The 14,961-nt window shown below is 31.4% G+C and overlaps 2 protein-coding genes and 1 pseudogene across 2 annotated transcripts; 1 reads left to right on the top strand and 2 right to left on the bottom strand.

Annotated features, from left to right (window-relative positions):
• The first annotated feature begins 5,615 nt into the window (after positions 1-5,615).
• LOC142530047 (PTI1-like tyrosine-protein kinase 1) lies at positions 5,616-7,150 on the top strand (annotated as a pseudogene).
• Positions 7,151-9,634: 2,484 nt separating this feature from the next.
• Positions 9,635-10,441, bottom strand: LOC142528545 (protein LYK5-like). Its single transcript, XM_075633587.1, has one exon. The coding sequence runs from the start codon at positions 10,439-10,441 to the stop codon at positions 9,635-9,637; it is 807 nt and encodes a 268-aa protein (XP_075489702.1).
• A 148-nt stretch (positions 10,442-10,589) lies between these two features.
• On the bottom strand, positions 10,590-11,444 carry LOC142528544 (lysM domain receptor-like kinase 4). Its single transcript, XM_075633586.1, has one exon. The coding sequence runs from the start codon at positions 11,442-11,444 to the stop codon at positions 10,590-10,592; it is 855 nt and encodes a 284-aa protein (XP_075489701.1).
• Positions 11,445-14,961: the final 3,517 nt, after the last annotated feature.

Genomic DNA, 14,961 nt, shown 5'->3' with positions numbered 1-14,961 from the left:
CAATTAGGCAAAAACTTGTGTGAGACGGTCTCACATGTCGTATTTTGTGAGACGGGTATCTTATTTTAGTCGTTCATGAAAAAATATTACTTTTTATGTTAAGAATATTACTTTTTATTGTGAATATCGGTAGTGTTGAACCATCTCACAGATAAAGATTCGTGAGACCGTCTGACAAGAGACCTACTCTGGCAACTATCAACAAGTTATCAGTTTACTAATCTATTATTCCGTGGAGAAAATGATACTGAAATTTTTTTGTTATTATTATGCCAACTATTTATACCTCATCTGAAACGAATTTTCGAGTTCGAAATCCAATGGGAACATTTTTCTCCTCCAACGTAACTCCAAACCAAAATAGAAGAAGTAATTACTCTTAGGAATCAATTCATAATAATGTAATATAAATACCATAGATTAAGATATCAAATCTTATCCCTTTTTAAAAAAAATTGCATCTGACATGGTTTATTCGGGACTTTTTTAAAAATATATAAATTAATAAAATATTTAATAAAATATAACAAATGTGAGGGCTTTGCAAAACTATGACAATCCGGGAATTTGATTCCCCGATTCACATTTAAAAAAAAAAAAAAAATTGGTCACGGGTTCTTATGGCACGGATTCTCTTCCCCTTCTATTTAATTGCATCCTTCCCTTCTTATTGGTCATTCGTTCCATTCGCTTTTCAATTCCATTTCAATTTGTTGGCTTCGGTATTTTCATTCGCCTTTTGAATTTGTTGGTTGTTCACGGCTTTCAAATATTCTTTCATCAAACCTTCGGCACAAATATTCGGCATTCTCCTACGCAATTTTTTTTCTTCGCTCCGTGGTATTTTTTGTTAGTTATAATTTTTAGAATACGTGAATCTCCTCCCTTTATAAATTGCGTCGATCGTGTGATTATTAGAATTTCTAATGTGATTTCAGGGAATTCTGTCAAATATCAGAACTTTAGAGATTCGCGTCGAGTCTCAGTAATTCAGAAGTTGATTTGGGAGAATTGTGCTGAAAATCAGATTGGGAGAATTTCGCCGAGTCTCAGTCGAATCTCTGTTTTTTCTTTTTATATTGAATTTTTTTTGTATAATATTTTTGATAATGTTTGTAATTTATTGCAGATATTAAACATCGTTCGCTGATTCAATTATAAATTACGTACAACCACATTTGAAAAGATATTTTAAATAAATTTTTATATTTTAATTGTATTATTTATGTTTTATTAATGTAATTAAAATTTTTTTCGGTTGCATTTTAATATTATGTATAATTTTGTTATATTTTATATTTTTAATATTATTTTATTATATAATTACTAATATGAATACTAATAATAAAGTAATAATAAATATAAATTGTTGTTGTTTGAAAAAAATTTTCAAAGTTCGTATTTTAGATGTAATTATATTATATTATTTAAATATGAGAATGAGTTAATATTAGTGGTTTTTTCACTGTTTAGTTTATTAATTACAAAATGTAATAAAATAAAGTGAGAAAAAAATAATTGTAAAATTAATGTATCACGTCTACTTGGTAAGTTTTATATATATTTATCATTTTTTAAAAAAATAATAATATAAATGACTCTTAATAATTATTTCAAAGTTGAACGCCTCGACAGTACATGTATTAAATAAATATTAATAATATTAATAATAAGAATAATAATACTAATATATTTTTATTCAATAATTTTTAATTAATTTAATTAAAACTTTTATTTTAGTAACTAAATTAAGTATTAAGGAAAAAAAAATTTATCACGTGCTTACGTAGAAAAACAATTTTGAAAAATAAAACTTTATCTTGTAAATTTTTCATTTCTTTATGTTTATTATGTTTATTTTTCTTTTAAAATTTATTGATACTCTTAATAAAAGTAAAACATATATTACCAATGTAATTTTTTTTAAAAACGTATATTTAAACGTACGTTAAAAAAACTTTCATTATTAATTGTCTTAAAAAAACGTAAATTAGTGCACAATTAATACTTAAAACGTATGTTAAAAAAACGTATATTATTAATGTAATTTTCTTAAAAAAATATATATTTAAACGTATGTTAAAAAAACTGCCATTACTAATTGTCCTCAATAAAAAAATTCAGACAATCAAATCTAGTTTAATAAATCAACGAACAATAATAAATATAATGAACAAAAAGAATAATGTTACTTCTTAATATTCTGAAAAAAAATGCTCAAGACGCAAGCTAATAAACAAATAAAAATTTCTGAAGACCGGTACTGGAAAAAAAGGGGTTGATCGGTGCTCGGTGTTAGGTGATCGAAAGATAATTGCTCGTGCTCGGTGCTTGGTGATGGAAAATGAATTGCGCGACGTCAATAAAAAGAATATGTGACACACTGCCACGGATTCAGAATCCGTGATACACACTTTTTTTATTTTAATAAAATGTTGAATCTGTGAAAGATTTTCACGGATTGTTATAGTTTTAAAACCTTTTGAGTTTTGTTATATTTTAATAAATAAATTTTTAATTAATATTATTTAAAAAAAACCCGGTATATTCCTTGGAAGATATAAATAAATAAATATGTATTAAAACTAGATAAATATAGGACGATAACTCCCCCAACCAAGCAAAAAGCAAGCAGCGGCCAACCGGCACCCGTTTACATTATAAGTCAAACTTGGCAAGCCTGTTTCCACATCCTATCATCTAAAAAGTTAGTAATTAGCGCAATAACTTAAATATCAAGCTTCGATCGAGTTTTTATATAAAAACAATTTTTTCTCTCGGCAATGATTCAAATACAGACCGTCGTATATAACGCAACTTCCGACCCTTTCCAAAATTCTAAATAAAACTATTATTTCTCCAAACAATGATTCAATACAATTATATATACTACTCAGCTCCCAATTACTAATCATTCTTCTTTAACAAAGTGCAACTAATTCTTTGCCCACAAACCCACGTCACGTGTGTGTCATCGATGACGTCAATGCTTGACATCCCATTGAAAGAAGGACAAGGTCAAAAACAAGAAGCGCCGAGTTAATTCGCCAGTCCTTTAGAGCTGGCTATCTTTTAATTTGTTCGAATCAATATTCAACGCTTGGCCGTTCTCAGATGATGAAGCCTGATTATAAAACTAATTTAAGTCGTGACGGGCTAAACATCCATTCAAAATTCTACTTATTTAATTAATTAAAGTTGAGATTCTTATATTAAGTAATTTCTAATTGATTAGATGAAACTTTTATTTACGATTATAATTATACCTTTGTTATGTAAATTTTTTTAGATTCATTATATAAATTTATTGATTATTTATTTTTCATTTTCCTAATATAGTCATCATTTTTATAATCTTCAATTATATATAATATATATATATATATATATATATATTCATACTCTACCCAAACATCATAGTATCACGTATTTTCCCAAATTTGAATTATTTCGAGTAAACCGTGATATTTACTAAATTAGCGATAACAATAAATTAAAAATTATATAATAAATAACAAAGCATTGGAAACAATTTATCATAACATTATAATTTTACAAAAATAGTTTCAACTATATTTAATTTTGTTCATTCGTCCAATTAATATCATTCTGGATGAGTCTCTTCTGAGACAATATCATGTATCTTATATGTAAGATGGGTTTGTCATGCTCATATTTATAATAAAAAGTAATATTTTTCATAAATGATCTAAATAGAAAATTTGTATCACAAAATTGATTCACTAGACTGTCTCACAACATGTTTGTATTCCAAAAAAGTATATTAAAATTAATATCATAACCGAAAAATCATATAAGTTAATTTAATCGAATATTTGAGTCAAGTACGAGTATGATTGTTTAAGAGTAGTTTCCATCTCTATACCCGAAAATCTCATATCAATTAAATCTGAGTAAAAAATTTCTTTAATATTCTTCCCGATTCGAACATATTAGATTTTTTTTGAGTCTCAGAGAAAATTATCATCTCTATCGCTCTTTAGCCGCAAAAAGTCACGTGTGGACATATCCTTTCGATGACTGCTGATTTGACTTAAATTACCTATTTTACATTTTTTCTTTAAAAGTGGATTTATTTTAATAAGCAGTATTGTCACGCAACTCCTTCTGTTGTACACATATAATGTCCAACCTCTATAAACTATTTTTTTAAATACTTGATTTGTTTCTTGCTTTCTAAATTCCACATTTACTCTTTTTTTTTTTTTTTTTATCTAATCGTTGTTCTTGTCAATTATAATATAATCAATCACGAAATTGAGTTGTTGTAACTGTCCTTTTGAATATTTTTAAACGAGTTATCACAAATTTTTAAAAGGTCTATAAGACTATAAGGCTTCTTTTAAACTAATTAGAGTATTGATTTTTAAAATAACATGTATATAATCTCATTGATAGGTATACGTGAGACGAATTGATCCAATTTATATTTACAGTGAAAATAATATTTTGACATACAAAACTATATTTTTTAGTTTAGAGTCGGATCAGAAATATGTTTCATAAAATTGACTACAATATCGTAAGATTTTTTTTTAAAAAAAAAAAACTAATTACAATATTAATAACAATAATAAATTAAGTTGCTAAGCAACAACTTTTGTCTGGAGTCCTGTCTTTATCGGGAATATTGGAAGTTGGACACCAAAACACGGAGCCATCCTCTCCTTTTTTATGTAATTTCGACCTTTTTTTCCGCAATTCCAATTGAGTTAAGACTAATGACACCTAATCAATTCCTAGCTGAAATTTTCCCGTATTTTCGAATAATTAATTCTCTGCGAATCGATCAATCCCAAATTCTCAGTCCTCCTTCCCAATTTTTTACATACCTATCTTGGTTTCTACAATATTTTTTTTTTCCAAATAGAAACTCAAAATTCAAACCTTGATGAAGATTTTACATCCATTAATCGACTTCTTAAATCCTAATCTAATTGATTTTATCTCATTTCGATGAAAACACACCGTCGTTACAATCATATTTTGGGTTGATGATACGCTAGCAGAAGAGTAATATCATCATACTGTATCCAATTATCTAATCTAAATTTCTATATATATATTTTATGGACCTCATATCTCCAAATCAATGTCAGATAATTGGATTTAGCATTTAGCAAGTAACATGAAATTCACTCATATTTTCAAACACGATTCCATGCTTTCACCAAAATCTTAAATTTCTCTTATCCATTTTAAATCATATGATTAATGAAAAGATAATTATACGATATTGAGTATTCAAACTTAATTTTTATTATATGCACATGTATATAATTGAGGAGTTCTGAATTGGATCACAATCTCATCTTCACCCCGTACCCACTTTGAGGAATTTGAATTATTCCCAAACCCAATAAATGAGCAGAACTCGCCCCGTTTGATGCGGCACCTGGAAGTGCAATTGTCATGCCTGCTAAAAAGTACTTGAGCGTTCAAATCCTTTTCTAGAGTTTTCGATCAGCTGTCGTAAATAAATTATTAAGTCGATATTATTAATTTGTGAATTTATATAAAATAAAATAAGGATAGAATCTGAAAATTTTAAAATAGTATTTCTGTAACGAAGTCAAGTTATTATGTATTATGATAATTAAGTTGTTAAGACAATAATTTTGCATCGAGTCCTGTCTCTATCGACCGAATACTAACAAATTTAATCAGTGTACTGTTTTTTAATACCATTTCAAGACTTTTACAGCCATTCTAATGGAATACTACTTAAATTTCCACCAATTCTTCCCAAAATTTTCAGGTACCCATCTTGGATTTCAGATCTTGCTCTGTTATGTGTAAGACGAAAATGGCGATCAAAGCATCCGAGCCAAGATCGAGCCTGACCTCGACCCAGACACCTCGACGTACCAGTTCATCTCCGGCGGCCCCAAGGAAGTCATCGTCCAGATTACAGGCGGACAAGCCCTCATCATCATCTTCTTCGAGCTTACCAACGGGCCCCCAGTCGAATCCTTTCAACACCGCCACCTCAGCATCTTCCTCCGCCACCTACAGGCTTGATTCGTCCATCGCCACCACCTCCGCCGATAGTCGAACCTCATTGTCAAGCCTACGGGACAACCTCCCAGAAAGCACCACAATCTACAACTTCTCCGAAATCCGCGCCGCCACGAATAATTTTCTCGCCAAGAGGTTCTCCTCCTCATCCTCTTCTTCCCAGTCCTGGCGCTGCGTTCTGAAAGGGAAAGACGTCGTGGTTTTTCAGCGCAAGCTCCGTAAATCCATGTCGAGTTCGGATGTACAACAGAAGCTGTCGGTGATCAGCAGAAGCCACTACACGAGCATAGTCAAGCTCCTCGGAGTTTCCGTTTCCGGTGAACATATTTACCTCATCTACTGAATTCGTGAAAGGATCGGACTTGGGTGTGTGCCTGAGGAGTAAGATGAATCCGGATTTTACAATTCTATCGACCTTGATATCGCGTATGCAGATTGCGACGGACGTAGCACACGGGCTTGATTACATTCATAACACGGCAGGATTAAGCATCGATATGATCCACAAGCACATAAAGAGCAGCGGAATCCTTGTTACCGAGCCTTCTTTCAACGCCAAGATTTGCCATTTCGGCGCGGCGGAGCTTTGCGGCGAGACGATGGGGGAGGAGAAGCCAGACGCGGCGGCGGCTGATAGGCAATTTGAGGGCGTTAGAGGCTACATGTCGCCGGAGTTCAAGTCCACCGGTGTGGCGACCCAGAAGACCGATGTGTACGCATTTGGAGTTGTCATTCTTGAACTGTTAACCGGAGAGGAGCCGGTGAAATACAAGTTGAGAAACGGTAGTTACAGTAGGATATCGTTGATCGAGACGGCTAGGGAGGTGTTGGAGGGCGGCGGCGAGGGGGTGGAGGGGAGGTTGAGGCGGTGGGTTGATAGAAGGCTGAAGGATTCTTTCCCGGTGGAGGTGGTGGAGAGGCTGACACGTGTTGCGTTGCAATGCGTGCAGGAGGATCCGGATAAGAGACCTGAGATGAAATGGGTCGCGGGTAAGATATCGAAGCTTTATTTGGCATCGAGAATTTGGGCCGACCGGGTTAAGGTCCCGACTGAGATTTCAGTCTCATTGGCACCTAGGTAGAGCTAGCTTTGTCACAATTTTTTTTATTAGGATTACGATTCTTCGCAATTGGATACATATTATTACATGATGTCCCAAAATCGAGGACAACCAATCTCGCATCTCTTATCACTAGTATATTTTCTCTTGTATATATATATATATATATATATATATTATCTATATTATATTATATATATATATTATCTATATTATATTATTAAATTTAATATTGTTAGAGTAATTAATTGGTATCATTCTCTGTTTTAATAATTATATATTAATAAAATATTAAAATTTTAATTAAGTCATATTTAATTTAGCGGATAGAACTTTTCTTTTCTCAGTGGTAAACTATAATTTCATATTCTTATTTTGTTTTTTTTTTTCTCTTTCTTTTTTTATTTATTTATTTTAATTCATATATCAAAATTACAGTGTAGTTTTTCATTATTTTATAATTATATTTTGATCATTATTTAAATATAGACTAAAAAATTATAAAAAAATATTATATAAACACGCACATGTTCTGTTGTCATTCTAGCCTCTATTATGCATGTCCCAAAGTCAGCTTGTAAACTCATCTGAGACCTAACTATAATAAATTGAATAATTCCATCCATGAATTAAGTATTGTGTCAGTGAAGCCTTGGTATAAAACTTGATCCTTTGACAGAGAAAAAGACAGAATAATTGTGGGGATCCGGACGCTAATTCATTTTCTTAATCATTATTATGATCAAATGTAACAATTAAGTAAACTGGGTCATAAATTTTTTTAAAATGTTTATTCACTATATATCAGGTAATGAAAACAATTCTACTTCTGGGTCTGAATCTCCACGCTAATCTCAATCTCTTCTTGACCCTGATCATGTCCCACATGTTGTCATACACACATACAAACACAACAACATCCGGATAACTCCAGTGAGAAATATATTCCCAGTATAAACAACGTATACATGCAATCATATAAACAGATATAAAAGCATGGAACAGTTATCAATAACATGTATCATAATCTGAAAGACATGAATCGATATAAAACTGTAAATCAAACTCTTGACTCATAATCTCTGACTCGACTCTTCTCTAATCTAGGGATCCCGGTTGAATAAGAACGCAACAGTCTCCCACATACTCTCCCAGCTAGATGGTCGTACGTTCTTATTCCCAGACTTTGGCATTCTGTACCGAATTTCTGCAATAAGAGTCGATCTACTCCTAAGCACATCGATACACCAAAAATCCAATGACTTGGCGGTTCTGCCAAAGACTAGGCACATCTGCCCAAGACTGTATACAAGCTTTGCTATAAATCAATATACTAAGCATATCAAACTCATGAATTGCAAATATTAATGCAATAAAATAAAGTCTGTGGTTTTGAGAAACTTAAGTCGAATCTAACTCGAGTCGTATCTTCCCGGTTCAACATTGATTTATGCCTTTCTTTTCGTAGATCAATCTGATTAAGTCGAAGTCTTGAATTCGAAGCTGTCAATACTCAATCTGGCAATGACATTATGGAGGAGTACAATATCAATATACAACTCAACCAATACTGGACATAATCAGAACTCAATCTAATTCTGTTTCGACGTCATAACAGCACAATCTCGATATACCCAGCAATACAATATCAGCAGATACCAATCTCAACTCATAATCAATCAACAAACACAATCTGATACTAAATCTGTATATTCTCAATCAAATCAAATCTGAAAATGATAACAATTTCATATAGTATCCGTTCTTCGATCCGGTTTCGATTATACAATTACAACAATCTCATGAACAGATAATATCAGTCATATCATGATTCCTTCAATATCATATTTTCAAATCATAAAAGAACATAATAAAACTTACGTCCTTTTGAAGTTCTTGACAAGAGAAACACAGTACTGAACTCGGATCGAAAATCAGATGGACGGATCTTGCGCAATCACAATTTAAATCTAAGAAAGTTAAAGTCTTTTCCCTGGAGCTCTCGTTCTTTCTTCTTGCTGAACTCTGAATGAGAATGAAAGATTTATATATATCTTGCATGGAAAAGAAACGTGGCTCACTCTTCTTGTATTTCAGGCGGCGCTCGGGTGGTTAAAAATTACCGCTCGGGCGCGGAACATTCTGTCCGAGCACTATACTTATTGTACACTAGCGCTCGAGGCGGTCATTTTCTACCGCTCGGGCGCCAGACGTTCTGTCCGATTACTGAACTTATGGTGCACTGGTGCTTCGGCTTCTCCATTCACATCTTACTTTCGCTCCTGAAATCTCAATTCTGTCAATTAATTAATGTCTGATTACAGTGATAAAATCTCGGGCATTACAATAATAAATAATCGACATTGTATTACTGGATCTAATTGACTGGCAAACTCTAAATTATGTAGCACTTTTACGTTTCACATAAGAATGAACAAGGAAAAAATATTTGTAACCCTTTTCTTCAATATATGTGGTGCATAAACAGAACATAGCTCATACTACAAGTCACAAATTTGCTATAATTTCTTGAATCAAACCATTCTGGCAAGAATTTTGAGGACATCATCCATTGATGGTCTATGCATTGGATCATCTTCGACACATGATCTAGCTAAGATCGCTAAGCATAAGGCCTCAGCCAGAGAATAGTCGTCTTTCAAACAATGATCGACCAAATCTCTCAACTGATCGAAGCACCCGCCCTCAATACCTCCTCCCCCAAGAAACGAGATCGATTCTTTGAAAAAATCCCCATCCATTGCATCCTTCCCTGAAATGAGCTCGAACAGAACAACCCCATACGCAAAGATATCTACTTTCTCACTCACGAGCCCGTTGGCAATGTACTCAGGAGCAATCCAGCTTGTGGAACAAGCTAAACTCCCGGATTCCGTGACATTCCCAAATACTGTGATCTTTGCCCTCCAGTTTGAAGTCAAGAATATGCCTTTGCTATTCATGTTCCTATGAGTATATGCTGGAACAACAGAATAGTGCAAGTAATGAAGACCGGTCGCGATATCAAATGCTACCTGAGTCCTCCGTTGCCAATGAAAAGCAGCAGATGATGTTTCCAAGCAGTCCCTTAAGTTGCCATTCAAAGGGTAATCAAACACGAGATACGACCACGAGAAATCGTGCTCTCCATAGCAAACTCCGTGTAGCTTCACTATGTTGACGTGGTTGATTTTTGAATGCAGATCGATTACCTGTTTGGTGTCCTCAAATCTCATTTCTTTGATCATCACTTCACCATTTTCACTCGATCCTTTGTAAACACCGTTAATTATCTTAGCTCTTTCACTCAAGTTCTTGGTGGCAATTTTTATCTCTTCCATCGTGAAAGTGCATAAAGAATACTTGATCCCAATAAGTAAATCCGGCGATAGACACGTGGAGCTTCTTGTTGGAGTAGAACACGAGTTCAACGAACTGATTCTACGAGTCGAAGAGTGGAAATTCGAGTTTTTGAACTTCTTCAAGGTTCTAATATACAAGCCACATGCCACTAAAATTGCAAGAATCAGACAAAAAACCAGCTACAGATCCCACAGTGTAGAGATTCTTTATCTGTGAGCTTTTAGTCGTCCTTGCAACGGGAATCGTGGGAAGAAACTGAGGCATTGGAGGGTCCGAATCGGGAATGCTTAGATTTATGAATGGCTTATCTTTCAAGGGTACTAAAACAGTTGTGTATGGATAGACAGTTGGTGAGGGTTGCAAATGATTTTCTTGCCATATTTCCTCTATCGAAACGTTGAATTTTTCGCTCAGTTTTTTTGTATTATCCCTTTTGATAAAAGGGTATGTGACAAGGAACTTCACAGAAGCATCATCATCTGATTCTGGACAAGCACATTTTAGAGGCACTCGAAGCACCGTACCAACTAGAAGGCCTTTCAGAACCGGATTTTCCTCAGCCAACGTAACGTATTTCACCAACCCCTCGAAAATCTCACATGAAACTGCTGATAATGTTATATTTTGAGACACCGTGTAGTTCATATTTATCTGAAAAAACTGGCCCGTGCAAGAGCACGTGACCGGAACAAGCACTTCACGGCCTGTTTCAAGAATCTGATTCGAAGATGAGACGCTGTTGATTGGCAATATGACACTTGGATCTCTTTTGAACAAATTTGAAATGCTCAAGATTGTTGCAAAATTATCATTGGCTCTATATACAACGAACGTTTGGCATGATAATCGTGAGGAATTGCAAGTGTACCTAGTGCCTGGATAATTCTTATCTGAATCACATAGTGTTTGATCATAGAATTGTGGGCTGCTGCAGATCAGATCAAAGCATAAGCATAGTAAGAAGAAGCGTAAACAAATCATGGTTGAAACAAAAAAAATTCGAGCATTTCGATCTTGAAATATTCTTTTAGCTGTGATGATCAGGAGGATGATTTGATATAAAAAGCAAGAATTAAGTACTTTGAAGGGGAAGGCTAGAATTTACACGACGTAAGGGATGACACAAAAGCTTAGAAAATTTGGATCGATGTTACAATTGGGACTAAACATGAGAGGCAAGTAGCTAGCCGGCTGAATTGAGTTGCCAAAAATTTGAAAAGAGAGGAGTTTTTTATGTTGAAATCATTGGAGAAAGAGGATCTTTCAACTTTGTAAATACATAAATACAGACAAATTTTCAGACATCAAAGGGTTTGTCTGCAGCCTATGCTTTTTAATAAATAATAATAAAAAGAAATCGTTAAAATATTATTAGAGATTTGAAAGGGGAGTAAAAAAAAAGAAAGAAAAGACCCATGCTGCACGAAAACACACAGTCACATAATTCTCCTTCCATCAAAATTGTTTCTTCTCTTTGATTGTGATCCGACAGTGATAAATACAAAAAAATAAACGAACATGTTGAGGACGTTGACATATTACGAATGAAATCCATACGATACTTTAGGTAATATTATAGCAGCTTTGCAAATTTTTTGGGTTTTAGTTTTAATTTGACCGACACATCAATTAACATGTGTTACTGGCTGTTTGTAGCTTGTGTTCGAACCTTATAATACATTATTTCTAATTATCGATTAACGATGCTTTTTTTCTTTATTAATTATTGTATATTATTGTCTACACTGAACCAAAATCATCATTTCGTTCATGTCGACATGATAAGAAATAGACATGTGGTAACATACCATATTAATTTACTTATATAATTAATAATGAAAGGATTGTGTTTTTTAGTTTTCAAATTTTACTAATCACACTCTTAACCACACTTTTTAATTCTTAAATTGACTTCTATATGCTTTATCACTCTTATTTAATATTTTTATATATTTACATCCAACTTTCCATTTTATTAATATGATTCTACAAAAGAAATCTCAATTTAATGAGAAAATTATATTTTTATCATGTAATTTGTACTTTTTCCACTTTTGGACATGTTAACAATGAATTTGCATTTTTAGTCATATAAATTGCATTTTTTTTTTCATTTTTGGTCATGTTACGATGGATTTTCATTTTTAGTTTTATAACTTGTATTTTTTTGATCATTTTTTTTGGCTCGAGCCCGACATATTTTTTTGTAAAAAAAGAGACCAAGAAGTAAAAAAAAATACAAACTAAAGGATAAACAATGAAAAAAATACAAGTTATATGACTAAAAAAGAAAATTTACTATAACATGATTATAAATGAAAAAATATGCAAGTTACAAGTCTGAAATTGCAAATTCACTTTTTTTCTCCGATTTAATATCACTAGAAAGTTTTATAAAAACATGTTAATTTTGTGAAATATAATATACGTGATTATTATAGTATGTGATAATATACTCAACATTATATTAATAATATTTTTGAATAATAGAAAATTATTTATATTCTAAATTTTATTTAACTCTTAGTTTGTTAGATCTTTTACCATAATTTCTCAACCTTTTATTAAAAGTAATAATATTTGTTAAAGTTAAAAATATTAAATTTCAAAATTTATTAAGTTTGCAACATTTTTTTACGTCGCGTGTGAATTTAGTTTAATATATTCTCTTTTATATGAAAATTTTGAATTTAAAACATTTTAATTCTAAATTTAATTTATACTGAATCATAATAATTATTAGAAATATTATTCTGTCTTGTCCTAAAAATTAGTGTTAGAGGAATTATGGCACAAGAGCTTATAAAAATTAAATGAAAATTTTAAAAAAAATTAATATAAATAAAATTATTATTATTTTGATAAAATAACATCATTTCATGTTAATTTTTTTTTCTTAAAATAACGTTGAATTTATTATCATGTAATATAATAATTACACATATTACACGAACATAAAAAGAACATATTTTAGAATTTTCTATGGATATTAAATTGAGAAAAAATAAAAGTAAAGAAAAATATTCATGTTAGCAATTATGAATCATTAAATAAAATGCAAAATTATTCTCAGGGTTTTTATTGAATGCATTTATTATATTTTAGCATTAATAAGTCGTGTATTAAAAAATGGGACTAAATGCAAAAAAAAATAAAAAAATAAAAAAATGAAGAGGCAAAAACGGTACCAAAAAAACCATCTATTCAAACTTGTTTTGTTTTTTTCTCGAATTATAAATTAACTTATTTAAAATTAAATCACTTTCAATTTCCATCAATTAAAAACTCTAAAAAAAACCCATCTATTCAAACAAAAGAAACTCATCAGCCATATAAATCTGACTTCAAAAAATTATAATTTTGAGATTTTTTTTTTGTTTCTAAAAATTTGAGACTTTGTTTGTTACTCTAAAATTTAAATTTGGAGTGATATTTGGAGTTTGAATAAATTTTCCATGTAATATGACATTTAAGATCTATTTTATGGGTAAATTTACTTTAAATTTCCAGATCCAAACTCAAGTGTACATTCAATTTCTATCGTAAAAAAATATGTTCGCACTCCATGATAAAAAATATTTGTGCACTCCCTAAGCACACTTGTCTTTTCTCTGATGAAAATTAGTATAGAACATTGAAAATATAGTAGAACTATAAAATATTTGAGTACCGACTGTTTCAAATTTGAACAAAAGAAAATAGTTTGAGTATAAAATTGAAATTTTTTTTATTAATATCTGTTGGATGCAATAATTGTCCCTGCTTAGTAGAGCGATCGAACCGTGGTGCTTGAGCTGCTGTGCGGTTTAAAAGATTTGAGTTGCACCATTACTACTAGCTATAGCTTTTAGTAAAGTGGTAAGCGCTCGGTCCTACAATATCATCATTGATATATAATTTGGGTACTCAAATATCATATATTAGTATCAGATTTGAAATGGTTGGAACTCAGATATCATGTAATAATATCATATTCTCAATACTATATACCGATTTTCATCCTTGAAACGAAAAATGTTTCATTAATACCAATACATATACTCAAAAATCATATATCAGTATCAAATCTGAAATAATTTGTACTCAAATATCATATATTAACATCATATTTTTAATATTATGTATTGATTTTTATCCGAAAAACAAATGTATTATCAATATCAATAGTTGATATACATGTTTGTTTACTCAAAAATAATATATTAGTACTAGATTCGAAACAATTGATACTCAGATATCATATATTAGTATTATATTTTCAATGTTTTGTATCGATTTTCATTCTTTCGAATACATGTGAACCCAAAGAGGGTAAAAATATTTTTGTAGATCAACAAACACTAATATATATTTTTTCTAAAGAGACTCAATGCAAGCTAAATTTGAGTTTAGCAATTTAAAGTAAATTTACACTATCCAATGGGATGCCTTTGTATTTTTTTTCCTTTTTCTCATTAAATATATAATATAAATAATAATATCATGGGACATGAATACT

The sequence above is a fragment of the Primulina tabacum genome, chromosome 16 (genome assembly GCF_025594145.1).
Source record: "Primulina tabacum isolate GXHZ01 chromosome 16, ASM2559414v2, whole genome shotgun sequence".
Lineage (NCBI taxonomy): Eukaryota > Viridiplantae > Streptophyta > Magnoliopsida > Lamiales > Gesneriaceae > Primulina > Primulina tabacum.
Note: the sequence above shows the minus strand (reverse complement) of the source record. Positions and strands in the feature narration are given on the sequence as shown.